A 13,397-nucleotide genomic window follows, 5' to 3' on the forward strand; every position below is an offset into this window, starting at 1 on the left:
CTGTCGGGTTGTTTAGTTCCTAGACATATGTAGTTAGAATGTGACTGGACAAGCGACTCATACGAAGCAAGTAGATACACAATTCTAAAATAAAAGATGAAAAAAAACCGATTCAACCCGATGAACACATATATCATTAAGTCTTGAGATTGTGATAAAATATATATATAAGTATTGACACAATTGATGTTTCTTTCACAAAATACTAAATCATTCATAGTAGTTTGTTTACACAACTTATCCACCCTATATTGCTAATAACATGTTCTTCAGATTAAATAGTTTAAATTATAATTAAAAAAAAAATTGGAATATATTTCAGCAAAAAGAAAGATACAAAGAACTATACATCATTACACAACAAACTAGTTAAATTTTACTTACATAAAAATTAATAAAAACATGAAAGAAAAATAATATATTAAAAAGTATCAGTGTGAAAAGGGTCTAAAGTATATTTTTTTGGACAGATTTAGTTAGGTGCTCAAAAAGGACATATGTAGTTATAAATTGGGTGAATTAGTGAAATACACATAGGCAAAAAAATTTTACCAAGTAACCATATATTAAAGTGATCTTGAGATGTGACAATTTCGGGCGAATGGGGACTAATTTCTCTTTTCCGTGCATGATAATAAAATTAACTAATTATATACACTATACTATTATTTACAAAATAAATAATATAGAACTATAGGTTCATAGTAATAACCTAACAAAAAATATAATATACATATGGTATTGCATTTCTATTCTGTAGGTTTATAAACAGTGATAACAATGGTGGAAAAGAAAATTGATGACAGCAAGAAAACAACCAATAGTGGTGATGTTTATGTGTTTTGAGCCAATTGACTCAAAAAAATGTATTATGTTTCTATTTTATAATTTTATAATAAAATAGAACGTATAAAAAGTCAATTATTCATCTTCTCTGATCTTTGTATATGGAGGAGAGGAGGATGTTTTTAGATTTAATTGGTAGATGCATCGGTTCAATGACACTAGCAATAGCAGTGGTTAGGATAACAAATATGTCTCTATATTGATAAATAAGATAAACATTATCAAAATGATATAGAAACATATTTTATTATACAGTATATATTTTATATAGTGTGCTAAGGCGTGTGTAATAACTCCACAACTAGATGATAACCTGTGCCCTGTACGGGATGAATTTTTTTCAAAAAATATATTATACTTAAATATTATAAAAATATACATTTTGCTATCAATAATATTTTCTTTTACATTTGATTAGAAGTAGACATTCGAGTACCATTTGGTTCCATTCGGATCCTTGAAGGTTTGGTATGGATCTTTGCGGGTTTGGTCCGGGTATGGGTTCGGATAACCTATTTAATTTTTTCCAAAAGTTAAATTTTATGTATACTTTAAAATTTTCAAAATCTAAAAATAAAAAGAATATATACTATATAAATTTGAATAATGTATGCCAAAATACTTAAGCTTAACATAAAAATTGGTTTAGCTTAAATATTTGGATAGAAAATCAATAGATATTTTACATATTTTAGGTATTATAAGTATCCTTTAGCTATTCTAAACATGTACTTATAACTATTTGTATATATTTCCAAGTATTTTGGACAACTTAAAAATGTCTTATATATTTTGTATATACTTTTAGATATTAAATTTAAAAATAATTAATATATTTAAGTATATAAATCTTGTTCGGATATATTCGGATACCTAAAATATTACGTTTTGGATCGGGTTCGGTTTCGGTTCTGTAGATACAAAATTTTTGAACCTATTCAGATACCTAACCAATTTTGGTTAAATTTCAGTACTATTCTTTAGATCGGCATTGGTTCAGTTTTTTTTTGGATTCAGATTTGATACCCAGCCCTATATTTTTAATTGTGACAAAATTTTAAACGAAAATGATGATTGTTCGTATTGATTTTGGTTATGCAACAGTTTTTAAGCCAAAACATATTTTACTATGTATGTGACCCATTTAGTTAATCATTAAAAACTGTTCAAGACTCATTTAAGAAAAACGATGGCATGAACATAAAAAATGTTGTTACCATTTCAGATTGTCAATCGACACTTCTAAATATTCTATGTTGGTGTTGTGATGAATAGAAAGGGGGTTAGGGTTAGGAAAACAAATGTTGTTGTGCAATTCATCTTCTCGCTAATTGATTTCAATAACTTCTAAATAAATTTTAGTCGTATCGATCTCTTGTAAGATTTTTGAACAATATTAATTAATAAAATCTTACACTTGCAAGAGTAATCAATTATTTCTCAATTAATATATAGCAGATTATAGTAATCATATAATTAGATTTCAAAGATATTAACATAAATATAGTATATTTTAATATAAATATTTTTTATTGAGACTTCTTAACCATATCGTTTTATTAACATTTGTATATTTGATGTAACAAAAATTTTAATCATTTATTTCAAAATTTTCGATGTAGTATTTTTTTATGCAAAATTTCAAAATTAAAATATTAAGGTCTCTAGTCTTTCAATGCAAATTTCAAAATTAACATATTTATGTATTTTTAAATGGTACATAGTTTAATTTAAATGGTATTGATATATATATATATATATATATTATTTAATATAAATATCTTTTAAAATTATATTAATATGATTGTATGATCATTTGTATCTTGTTATAACATAAAAATTAAGCCATTGATCACAAAATTGTTTAAGAGATTTTTAACATTTTTTGCAATTTAAAGTCATTTTAAAAATTCAAAATAGAATATATAAGAATGAGGAAGGATACAAAAATTGTTATCAAATTTTTATTATTCATGAACATTAACTGTCATATATGTTAATTATATTAGGTAACTTTGTAACTTTTATTTATGGAAAGAATACACATTTTTTATATTTTGGGTTAATATAATGTTTCCTAATAATTTGATTTTGGACCAAAAAATTTTCAATTGATTTTTAAGTTGCCATGTAAGTTAAATTGTCATCCTAATTAAGTGATACCTAAACATAATATCTTTTTTATTAGTACAAACTTAAAGTTACAATTTTTTAAACCTCAATTAATATATAGGGGATTTTTTGGCCGTTTGAGAAAAAAAAGTAATTATAAATAATGTAATCTTCCTATAACTGAATGCATAAATTATATATCCTACGATCTTTGGACACTCCTAATTTACCTTGCGGCTGTATAATGACTATATATATCAGTGAGTTTTACATTAATTATCTTATTTCCCTTGCAGGAAAATGAAATCACTGATTACCTAATGCACATAAGAACTTCCTTATGAGAAAAAAATAAGGATAGAGATGTGACTATAAAGAAATATATAAATTCCACTGTAAAGATAAGTGATGAAGACTAAACAGTATACAATAGAACCAATATAAATTAATAATGTTGGAATTTTGAAATGTTATTAATTTATAGAGATATTAATTTACCAAAAGTTTTATTTTTTAGATTTTTTCTATTTTTGAATATATTTATTTATAAAATATAAAATATATTTGATTTTACTGTATATACATTAATAAAATTTTAGAAATTTGACTTTCATATTATATTACTTGGTTTATATTTTTATGGTTCATATAACTTATATGTGGTTTTCCGATATAATTTTACTAAATATTATCAAAATATATTGACATGTTAAGAAAAAATAGAAGAATTTTCATTGTGAATATAAAACCAACAATATAATGTTTAATTTGTATTTATATGAAATGTATATATAGATATATTATTAATTTATGATTTTAATGGGACCACATATTTACATAGGATTTTCAAAAAAATATTATTTTATTATTTTATCGATTTGTGTCATATTTTGAACCGACCCAACTCGGGACCAAAACCTTTTTTTTTATAGAGATTATTAATTTATCGAATATTAATTTATAGAGATTCTACTATAGTATATCATGTTTTTCAAATGATATATGAAATTTAATTTGTTGTGCTTATATTCTTTTTTTTATGATTATATTTTCAAGAAATATGAATACAGCAAGGAGAGGATTTATGACAAAGGGAAACAATACGAAGTAAAAATCTCAGAAGCATAATAGTCCGGTTAAGCCAACTTGGATAAGGTTAGTACCGAACCAATTTTGTAAGTAAATATAGGAAAAAATATATTTTTTTGTTGGAAAATTGTCTACATAAAAATTAATGATATCCTGCAAATTTGAAGTTACTGAAATGAAATTGCCTGCAAATTGTGTGTGTCGTACATGTCCATTAGTTGTCCCTGCAATTGGTTATAGTAAATAGTTTATCTGTTTTATCATCCACCATGAATGACAACTATTTGGACACTTATAAAAAACTGTATCATTTCAAATATGAAACTACTTAAATCGTCATACCTTTCACGTGAAAACACTGGTTCTTGGACAGCATTGGAGAATCTCCTCCGTTAATTAAACATAAAATATCGTAAGCAACATAGTCAATCTACACGTTCTTCTACTTCACTCAGACATATGTAGTTAGAATGTGACTGGACAAGAGACTCATACGAAGCAAGTAGATACACAATTCTAAAATAAAAGATGAAAAAAAACTGATTCAACCCGATGAACACATATATCATTAAATCTTGAGATTGTGATAAAATATATATATAACTTTGACACAATTGATGTTTCTTTCACAAAATACTAAATCATTCATAGTAGTTTGTTTACACAACTTATCCACCCTATATTGCTAATAACATGTTCTTCAGATTAAATAGTTTAAATTATAATTAAAAAAAAAATTGGAATATATTTCAGAAAAAAAGAAAGATACAAAGAACTATACATCATTACACAACAAACTAGTTAAATTTTACTTACATAAAAATTAATAAAAACATGAAAGAAAAATAATATATTAAAAAGTATCAGTGTGAAAAGGGTCTAAAGTATATTTTTCTGGACAGATTTAGTTAGGTGCTCAAAAAGGACATATGTAGTTATAAATTGGGTGAATTAGTGAAATACACATAGGCAAATTTTTTTTACCAAGTAACCATATATTAAAGTGATCTTGAGATGTGACAATTTTGGGGGAATGGGGACTAATTTCTCTTTTCCGTGCATGATAATAAAATTAACTAATTATATACACTATACTATTATTTACAAAATAAATAATATAGAACGATAGATTCATAGTAATAACCTAACAAAAAATATAATATACATATTGTATTGCATTTCTATTCTGTAGGTTTATAAACAGTGATAACAATGGTGGAAAAGAAAATTGATGACAGCAAGAAAACAACCAATAGTGGTGATGTTTATGTGTTTTGAGCCAATTGACTCAAAAAAATGTATTATGTTTCTATTTTATAATTTTATAATAAAATAGAACGTATAAAAAGTCAATTATTCATCTTCTCTGATCTTTGTATATGGAGGAGAGGAGGATGTTTTTAGATTTAATTGGTAGATGCATCGGTTCAATGACACTAGCAATAGCAGTGGTTAGGATAACAAATATGTCTCTATATTGATAAATAAGATAAACATTATCAAAATGATATAGAAACATATTTTATTATACAGTATATATTTTATATAGTGTGCTAAGGCGTGTGTAATAACTCCACAATCTATTGTATACTATATTATAGATTTATCTAGATAAAAATAGTATGGTACATTATGTACAATTACATTTCATCTTCTTTACGTTATTTATACTCACCGACAGAACTACAACTTGTACTTGGTAAAGTCTAACTAGCGACAAAGCAAAATTATTCTTTAAAATCACCATTATTGTTTTCCTTACCATTGGATCTGCGGTACAACTATACTATCTCTGATCTGACCATATTTACATCTTTTTTTTTCTGTAACTGCCATATTTAAATCTTCATCACTAGTTTCTTCCTGTCGTGCGCTGTTGCACTCTGCCGAGCACTGTTGTACTCCGCCGAGCACCGCTGTAACCTTAATTTCACATTCACACTCGATCGACATGTTCCTCAGCAAAATCAATTGAACCACACCTTCACAATTATCATCGATTTCATTTTTTTCTTTATTTTATGAATTAGTTCACTTTTTTGTATGTTCAACTACGATCTTAAACACTAAATTTCACCACTGATATTTTTTTGTCTGTGTTTGTACAAAGATATAATATATTATAGCACACAAGTTGATATGGTTAGTTTTTGTAATAATTTCTTAAGGTCATATGCTCTAATTTTCCTAATAAATTTTGAAGGGTAAAAGAAAATTTAATCAAGCTGAAAATGTGCTAACACGTAGAAATGTTTACAAATGTTAAAAGGTTTTTTAACATATTGATCCAAAAAAAAAAGATGGGTGTCGGTGTAAATAGAAGATCTCGAGACTATTTTTCCTCACTATAAAACCCCACTAGTCCACCTCTTAATCACAAGTCCACTAGAGGAGACAGAGAGAGAGAGAAAGCATGGCGAGATTCACGGTGTTGATTGCGGCAGCAGTACTTGCTTTTCTAGTGGCAGCGCCGGTGCCGGAAGTGACGGCGAAGAAGTATTTAGTTGGCGACAAAAAGTTTTGGAATCCAGACATCAACTATGACACCTGGGTTCAGGGAAAGCATTTCTACCTTGGAGATTGGCTCTGTATGCTCTCTCTCACCCTCTCCTCTTCTCTACATTTTTATACTCTCTGATCTTGTTACATTAGATCTGATTTTGCAATGGTTATCTCTTTAAATCCGGTTATATTTTCAAAAGTTTCAACTTTTACTACTATAACGTATTTCATGTCCGAGTTTCTACTAATTTTAGTTACTTCTTTTCATAAATGTTTCCTTATTTATTCAGATCTGGTAAGAACACACTATTAAGCTTGTCTGAATACAATCTTTTCGAGGTGAAATCTTGGATGTTATTACAACAAAAGAACGGAACTTGTAACTAATCAAGAATATTGTTATATGGTCTCTTGTCAGATTTCGTGTACTACAGAGACCAACACAACATTCTTGAAGTAAACAAGACCGACTACGAAAGATGCATCTCCGACCATCCTATCCGAAACTATACACGTGGAGCTGGGAGAGACATTGTCCCTCTCAATGTCACCAAACAGTACTATCTACTTGACGGAAGGGGTGGTTGTTTTAAAGGCATGAAGCTCACTGTTACAGTCGAGAAGCTTCCCCCTCCACCCAAATCTGCCCCTGTCAAGCATTAGATCTGTTTCCATTACAAGAGTTTCAAAGCATCAGCTGGTTGTTATCCTCTTTTGTTGTGATATTCATTTTCCATGAATGATCTTGTTTCATTAAAATGTCGTCTTGTTTCATAAGACCTAAATTTTAAACGCCTAAAAATATGGATATACCATATAACAAAATGATTTCACTGTTAAACACATATGGGAAGAGTGAATATGAAATCAAACCTTGTTGTTGTTGTCCTAGTCTTGGCTAGATCTTTATAAAAGGCTTTGCCATTATATTTTCCAAGGCATGGGGATATATAGTAAACTGGGATCAATCATTTTGACCTATGAGTATTTTCAGTATATGTGGGTTGTTGATGCAAAGATGATGGCTTCATTATCTACAAATTAAAAATTTCTCAATCTTCATTTTGAGGTCGATTTGGTGGGCCGGGATGGTCGAATTATCTTTCTATTTTCAAGCATATGATGATGACATTGATGCTCGCAGCACCATAATCCCGAGAAAATGATGAATTGATGATGATACTGTTGCTCACAACTCCATAGTTCTTAGCATATGATGGTATTGTTGCTCACAAGCGATTAGTGCATAGACCATAATTCAACAAGCTCTACCCCAGACTTAGCTCCACCGTTCGAAAGTGTTATAGATTTGTCCTTGACAACCCGAAAGATCAATAAAATAGATTAATGTTCTTTTAACTCTTCGCACTATTTTTTTTTCAAAAAAAAAAAAAAACTCTTCGCACTAACCACAGTAAAAAATAAGTGATTTCTTGACTCTTCAAGCAATTCCAAGAGAATATACCGAAGTTTGATTTTGCTGAGTGTTGGATTCCTATCAAGAATGAACAACCAAGACTGCTAAAGATGCGCTCAAAGGCTCTGAACTTTTTAAGAATTATTATTGGTTGCCTCTGCCTCCCCTGATCTTGTTCTTAGAATTGCTCTTCTGCAAGCATGGCAAGCTGCGATTTATGCCATTTGGCAGGAGCGCAACACTCGGTGTACCACCACCACCACAGCGACCACGGCTGGCCTTGTCTCCTTAACCATCAAGCTTCTTCTCAATCCTTCATCTCCCTTTACCAAAAATAAAATCAGATATAAACAGAGGGAGAGACAGAGAGTGAGAGATAGAGAAAGAGAGGGAGGACGAACCGTAGTGGTGTGGTTCCGGCCTCATCTTGTCTTGCTTCCTCCAAGCTGAAAACAAATAAATTCAGTTCAAAACAGAGAGACAGAGAGAGAGGTGAACCATGGTGGTGTGGCGGCGTGAGATAAAGTAGATCAAAAATAATATGAATCAAAACTCACACACACACAGATTTAGGGAGAGACATAGAGGGAGAGAGAGAGAGGTAACCGTGAGAGAGGTGGCCCGGCGTGAGAGATCTTGAGTCGGATCTTGAGTTCATGCTGCTCTTATCATCAGTGAGTCCCCAGGATAGGTTAAACCCATGGAAGAAAGCTATAGAAGATTATGAGAAGAAAAGTGTTCATGAGAAAATGAGATGAAGAGGGAGACGCTCTGAGAGAGAGAATTATTTTTTATGAGATTAGGGGTTTTGCATTTTAATACAGTAAAGCTAAATATTTATCATGCAAAATTTTTTTTTTTTTAAAGTTCTGGAAAAATTAATATTGAAGCGGGAAAATAAAATTTTCTTACAATTTTAGGCGGGAATATTATGTACGGTTTGGCCGACTGCTTGGCAAACGGGTCGATTATTCAGGACATATAATTATTACATGCTAGTGTTTCCACTTCGACTCTTGAGAGAATAAGAAAAAAAATCTTCATAAAATCTTCTTCAAACTTTTGAAGAAGCGAATGCTTTGGAATATTCCATTCTTGTAGCAGCCACCGCTTCGGAGGAACGCTAATAAATCCATGAGAGATTATTTGTAAAATTGGTCCACTAACTAAGCCCATGGAAATTTTCTAGACGACTTCCTAAACTAAATTAACTAACTTAGCACTTTTTAAAATCAAATTAAACTTAAAAGATGTTTATTATACAAAGAAATAAACATATACATGTAAAATTTTTACTTTTTCAAAAAACTATTTAAGCTTTCCAAAATCTAACCCTAAAAATACATACAATACTACAACATATGTTTTCAAACCCTAGACAAAGAATATCATGATTCACTATTTTCACTCATCTATGTTGAAAACAATTCAATTCAATTTTACTATATTTTAATTTATATCACTTAAAACTCTGAATAGTTACATGATTTCAATTTTTCACTCATTAAAATATTTTTTACAAAATTTATAAATTATCTTTAAGATCAACTATATCAGAAGACTTACATTATCCGAGAAGACTCAAAAGACTTTATGGGCTATATTCGTAAAAATGAATTTTTTTTTTGTTTGGTCACAAGGAGTTGACTGTAATCACAAGGTTTTTAGGTTCGTTTTGCAATTGATTCAAATTTGAGTATAATTTTGCATTTAAAATCAAGTTTTGAATCATATTTGGAAAATCTAATATATCCTTAGTCAATACAATTGTTTAGTAAAATGAAATATCCACTTACTTTTTTTTCTATCCCCTATATATTAATTGAGGATCTTTAAACAAATTAGAACCTTAATTTTGTATTAATTAAAAAAAGACTCATCCTATGCGGCAGTTGTCTATGGCCTCTAAATCCTCTTTTAAGGAATTATAGAGCACCTCATATAAACCATAGTTTACAAATTTAACATTGGTTCGCATATATCATAGAAACACAACTATCATAGCAAAAGTCCCATATATTTATTATGATGTATTTATGACGATATATTTTAAGCTTTACTCCAATGAGACACGAAGTCTGCTTTTGAACTCTCTCCACATCTGTGATCACCATTACTTTCTGTTGACCTTTGATAATGATAGGAAAAGGTGAACTTCATATAGCTCAACCATATCAATAGTCGCATAGCAATGTAAACTTTGTCCATGGAAGTTACATGAGTTCCAGAATTAGGAAGTCGCGTAGTGGATGATTTGTCCATGGACGTTTGAGACTCTTTCACTTCTAACACACGTTTGAGACTCTTTCAGTTTCTTTTTTGATTATGTTTACATTACACATTATCAGACATAAATGGTGTCTATAATATCAATTCATGTAGGCCATGGTTCTGTCAAATTGTATTCTGTTGTGCACCATCATTGTGGGAACCGAAATTCGCACTGTCGATTTCCGTTTAAATAAGGAAACTAGGAAAACCCTAATTTCCCAGAGGTCCCGGATCTCTGCGAGAGCCAACGACAAGTGATCGAATATATGCGGAAATCATGAAAAGATAACAAACGAGTTTAGAGAAAACAGTAGATCTTATTTCGAGTCCGCGTAAGAGCGTTGCGATCATTACAAGGGATCATAAAAGCTTTGGCCGCAAAGGCTGTCAGCGAGTTACTTAGTTCTAGCAGCCTAAAAGCTCAAACCTATTTGAGTCGCAGCTCGATAACAAAAGATGAAAAAGATAAATAAAAGGTTTTTGATTGATTTCGGACTGAACCTTGTTAAAGGCTGCCTACGTACCCCTTTCGAGGATCAAGCCGAACGTAGTTCAATTGGTAGAGCTGGACAAGAGATCGAACTGCCTGGGCGAGTTCGTCTAGTAATTGAGTGCCAGTCATAGAAACCGAACTTGTCGAGAATAAAGCCTAAAGTTTCTAAGTGCAGAGAATTCCGAATCTAAAAAGCCCCTCCCCATGCTCCTCGCCTAAGACTCCTTATATACTAGCTCCAAGGTCGGTTTACGCTTTTACTCTTCTGCCCTTAAGCCGTCATAGCGTAAAAATGGAGATATTCCATTTTTCTCGATTTTCACAATTATCTTCAAAACTTCTGTATTTATCCGCGGAAACTTGACATTTATCCTTCCTTGTGGACCAAGCGTAAACCGGGCTGTGGTTTACGGGCTTTTGGTTAAGAAATCGCAGGATGGGCCTCGAGTCGTGTTTTAGGTCCCTTTGGGCCGTCTTCTGACTCGAAGAGTTTACTACGATTTCTTTCGACAAAGAAAGAACTTTCCGCGGTTTCTAATCCGCGAAGTTTGATCGATGATTTAGAATAGCGGAAAATATAGACTGAGCTCGCTACGGTATTCGGGAGATATCATTTGAAGGTTTGACGAGAATGCATGGACTGGTGTCATACCGATGTTCGGAAGAGCTTGGTCGCTACGCAGCGACCAAACTTTAGCTCGAGCCCGGTCGTTACGTAGCGACCGAGCGAGACGGACGCTCGGTCGCTACGTAGCGACCGAGCTTGGCTCAGGCTCGGTCGCTACGTAGCAACCGAGCGAGACGGACGCTCGGTCGCTACGTAGCGACCGAGTTTGGCTCGGGCTCGGTCGCTATGTAGCGACCAAGCGAGACGGACGCTCGGGCTCGGTCGCTACGTAGCGACCGAGCGAGATGCGAGCTGGGTCACTTCGTAGCAACCGAGCGGGACGGATACTCGGTCGCTACGTAGCGACCAGCTTGGCTCGAGCTCGGTCGCTACGTAGCGACCGAGCTGTGTGCATGCTTGGTCGCCGCGTATCGATCGAGCTTGGCTTGTCCGCGGTCTGATTTCCATACTCGAGCTTGTCCGCGGCCGATTTGGATACATGTCCGTTGCCTTCGGACAATCGGTATTTAGTGGTTCGATTAAGATTTGGACGATGTTTTACTGCAAGGCTCTTCGTAAAGATATCTTTACGAAGATTACTTTTCGTAAAAACGTTTATGCTGATTTTTACGGGCTTTCAGACATTGATTCCGCCTTGACCGATTTTGACCCCAATAATCATTTCTCCAAACTCAATGATTTCTTAATTGATTAAATCATCTGTGAATCATCCTACAATATATGGGATGTGGATCTAAATTTCATAGATCTAAATATCGGACATGGTTTTTCAAAGTAGAAATTGGTTTTCTGTGGCATTCTATTCTAATTGGACGAAACCATAATGTTAGTGGCAATATGAGAAATCTAAATATCGGACACGGTTTTATAATGTAAAAATTGGTTTTCTGTTGCATTCAAGTTTAATTTGACCAAACCAAAATAAATGAGAATATCTGTTCGATTAATGCTACTGGCAATATGAGAAATTTTTGAAGGCGTCAAGGTTTTGCAATGTAAATGTCGGTTCTGTGTGGCATTCGTTTTTCATTGAACCAAACCCTAATCAATCAGAATATATGTCTGACTACGTAAATAAATCTAGACTTCTCGACTATATGAGCTTTTTATGTTTAATTTGATGTAAATTTTTCTTATTAAAATATCAAATTAGAATCAGTGGTCGTGTGAAATCTTATGTGTTATTTATTTGCCTTGATAAGCAAGTTTGTATAATTGTGTACTTAATACACAAATACTTTAGAACCAAGGCTTCTAGCTTAATTTTTTTCAGCAATGAAAGGAAAATATAATGTCTGGGATCAGTATAAGTAAATATCCATGTGTACGATTTACAATCGGAAATCAGTACGTTTACGTATTAGAGCTATAAAATATTTGCGTGTATTTAGTTGCCTTCATAAGCAATTGCGTATTTTAAAGAAGTTAATTAGGTATTTAATGTATGAGAAAACTTATGCACCAAGGCTTCGATTTAAATTTCTTTTGAGTTGGATAAGAAAAATACAATATGTGGCTTCATGATCAGTTAATGTAACCTTTTAGAACACGTAAACCTAAAATTAATCCTATATAAGAGATGTGTAGCACCTATTCAATCCCATCAGCTTACAAAGAAGAAAAACAGAAAGAAAAACACACACCAAAAATAATGTCTATTAATGATGTTGTCGATGTGAAACCTTTCAAAACCATGTGGAAGATCAAGGAGAAAATAATTCGGTTGTGGAAACAGTATTCAACCGCTGGAGGTGAAACCATTGAGATGGTTCTTTGCGATCTTAAGGTATGGTGTCTTAAACGTGTTTATTTTCATGGTGTGTTGATTCTGTTTATTAAGACTGACCTTCTTTTGTTGTTATATATTTATACAGGGTGGTAAAATTCATGCCTCGGTGAAAAAGGAATTGGTTGCTCAGTTCGACCCTTTCTTAAGACAAGGATATTCGTTGATGTTGAGAAATTTTGCAGTGACTCATTCATGTGCTTCCTACAGAACTACTAATCATGCTTACCGGATTAGCTTCCTGTCCACAACC

General features: G+C 31.9%; 1 protein-coding gene and 1 long non-coding RNA gene across 2 annotated transcripts; one reads left to right on the forward strand and one right to left on the reverse strand.

Annotated features, from left to right (window-relative positions):
- Positions 1-6,370: 6,370 nt before the first annotated feature.
- LOC106406890 (lamin-like protein) lies at positions 6,371-7,440 on the forward strand. The gene is made up of 2 exons (XM_013847632.3): positions 6,371-6,635; positions 6,968-7,440. Exons 1-2 carry the CDS (start codon positions 6,461-6,463, stop codon positions 7,210-7,212), a joined length of 420 nt encoding a protein of 139 aa, XP_013703086.1. The 5' UTR covers positions 6,371-6,460; the 3' UTR covers positions 7,213-7,440.
- A 524-nt stretch (positions 7,441-7,964) lies between these two features.
- LOC106406891 lies at positions 7,965-9,342 on the reverse strand. The gene is made up of 3 exons (XR_001281622.3): positions 8,573-9,342; positions 8,368-8,412; positions 7,965-8,289 (listed from the first exon to the last, which is right to left on the reverse strand). It is a non-coding gene; the product is annotated as an uncharacterized LOC106406891 (long non-coding RNA).
- Between the last annotated feature and the right edge of the window lie 4,055 nt (positions 9,343-13,397).

The sequence above is a fragment of the Brassica napus genome, chromosome A2, assembly GCF_020379485.1.
Source record: "Brassica napus cultivar Da-Ae chromosome A2, Da-Ae, whole genome shotgun sequence".
Taxonomy (NCBI): Eukaryota; Viridiplantae; Streptophyta; class Magnoliopsida; order Brassicales; family Brassicaceae; genus Brassica; species Brassica napus.

What these genes read in the sequence shown, in the direction of transcription:
- LOC106406890 (XM_013847632.3), top strand. Translation starts at nt 6,461, where the DNA reads ATGGCGAGATTCACGGTGTTGATTGCGGCAGCAGTACTTGCTTTTCTA. An exon ending in CTACCTTGGAGATTGGCTCT is followed by an intron (nt 6,636 to 6,967) that starts GTATGCTCTCTC and finishes GTCTCTTGTCAG; the next exon opens with ATTTCGTGTACTACAGAGAC.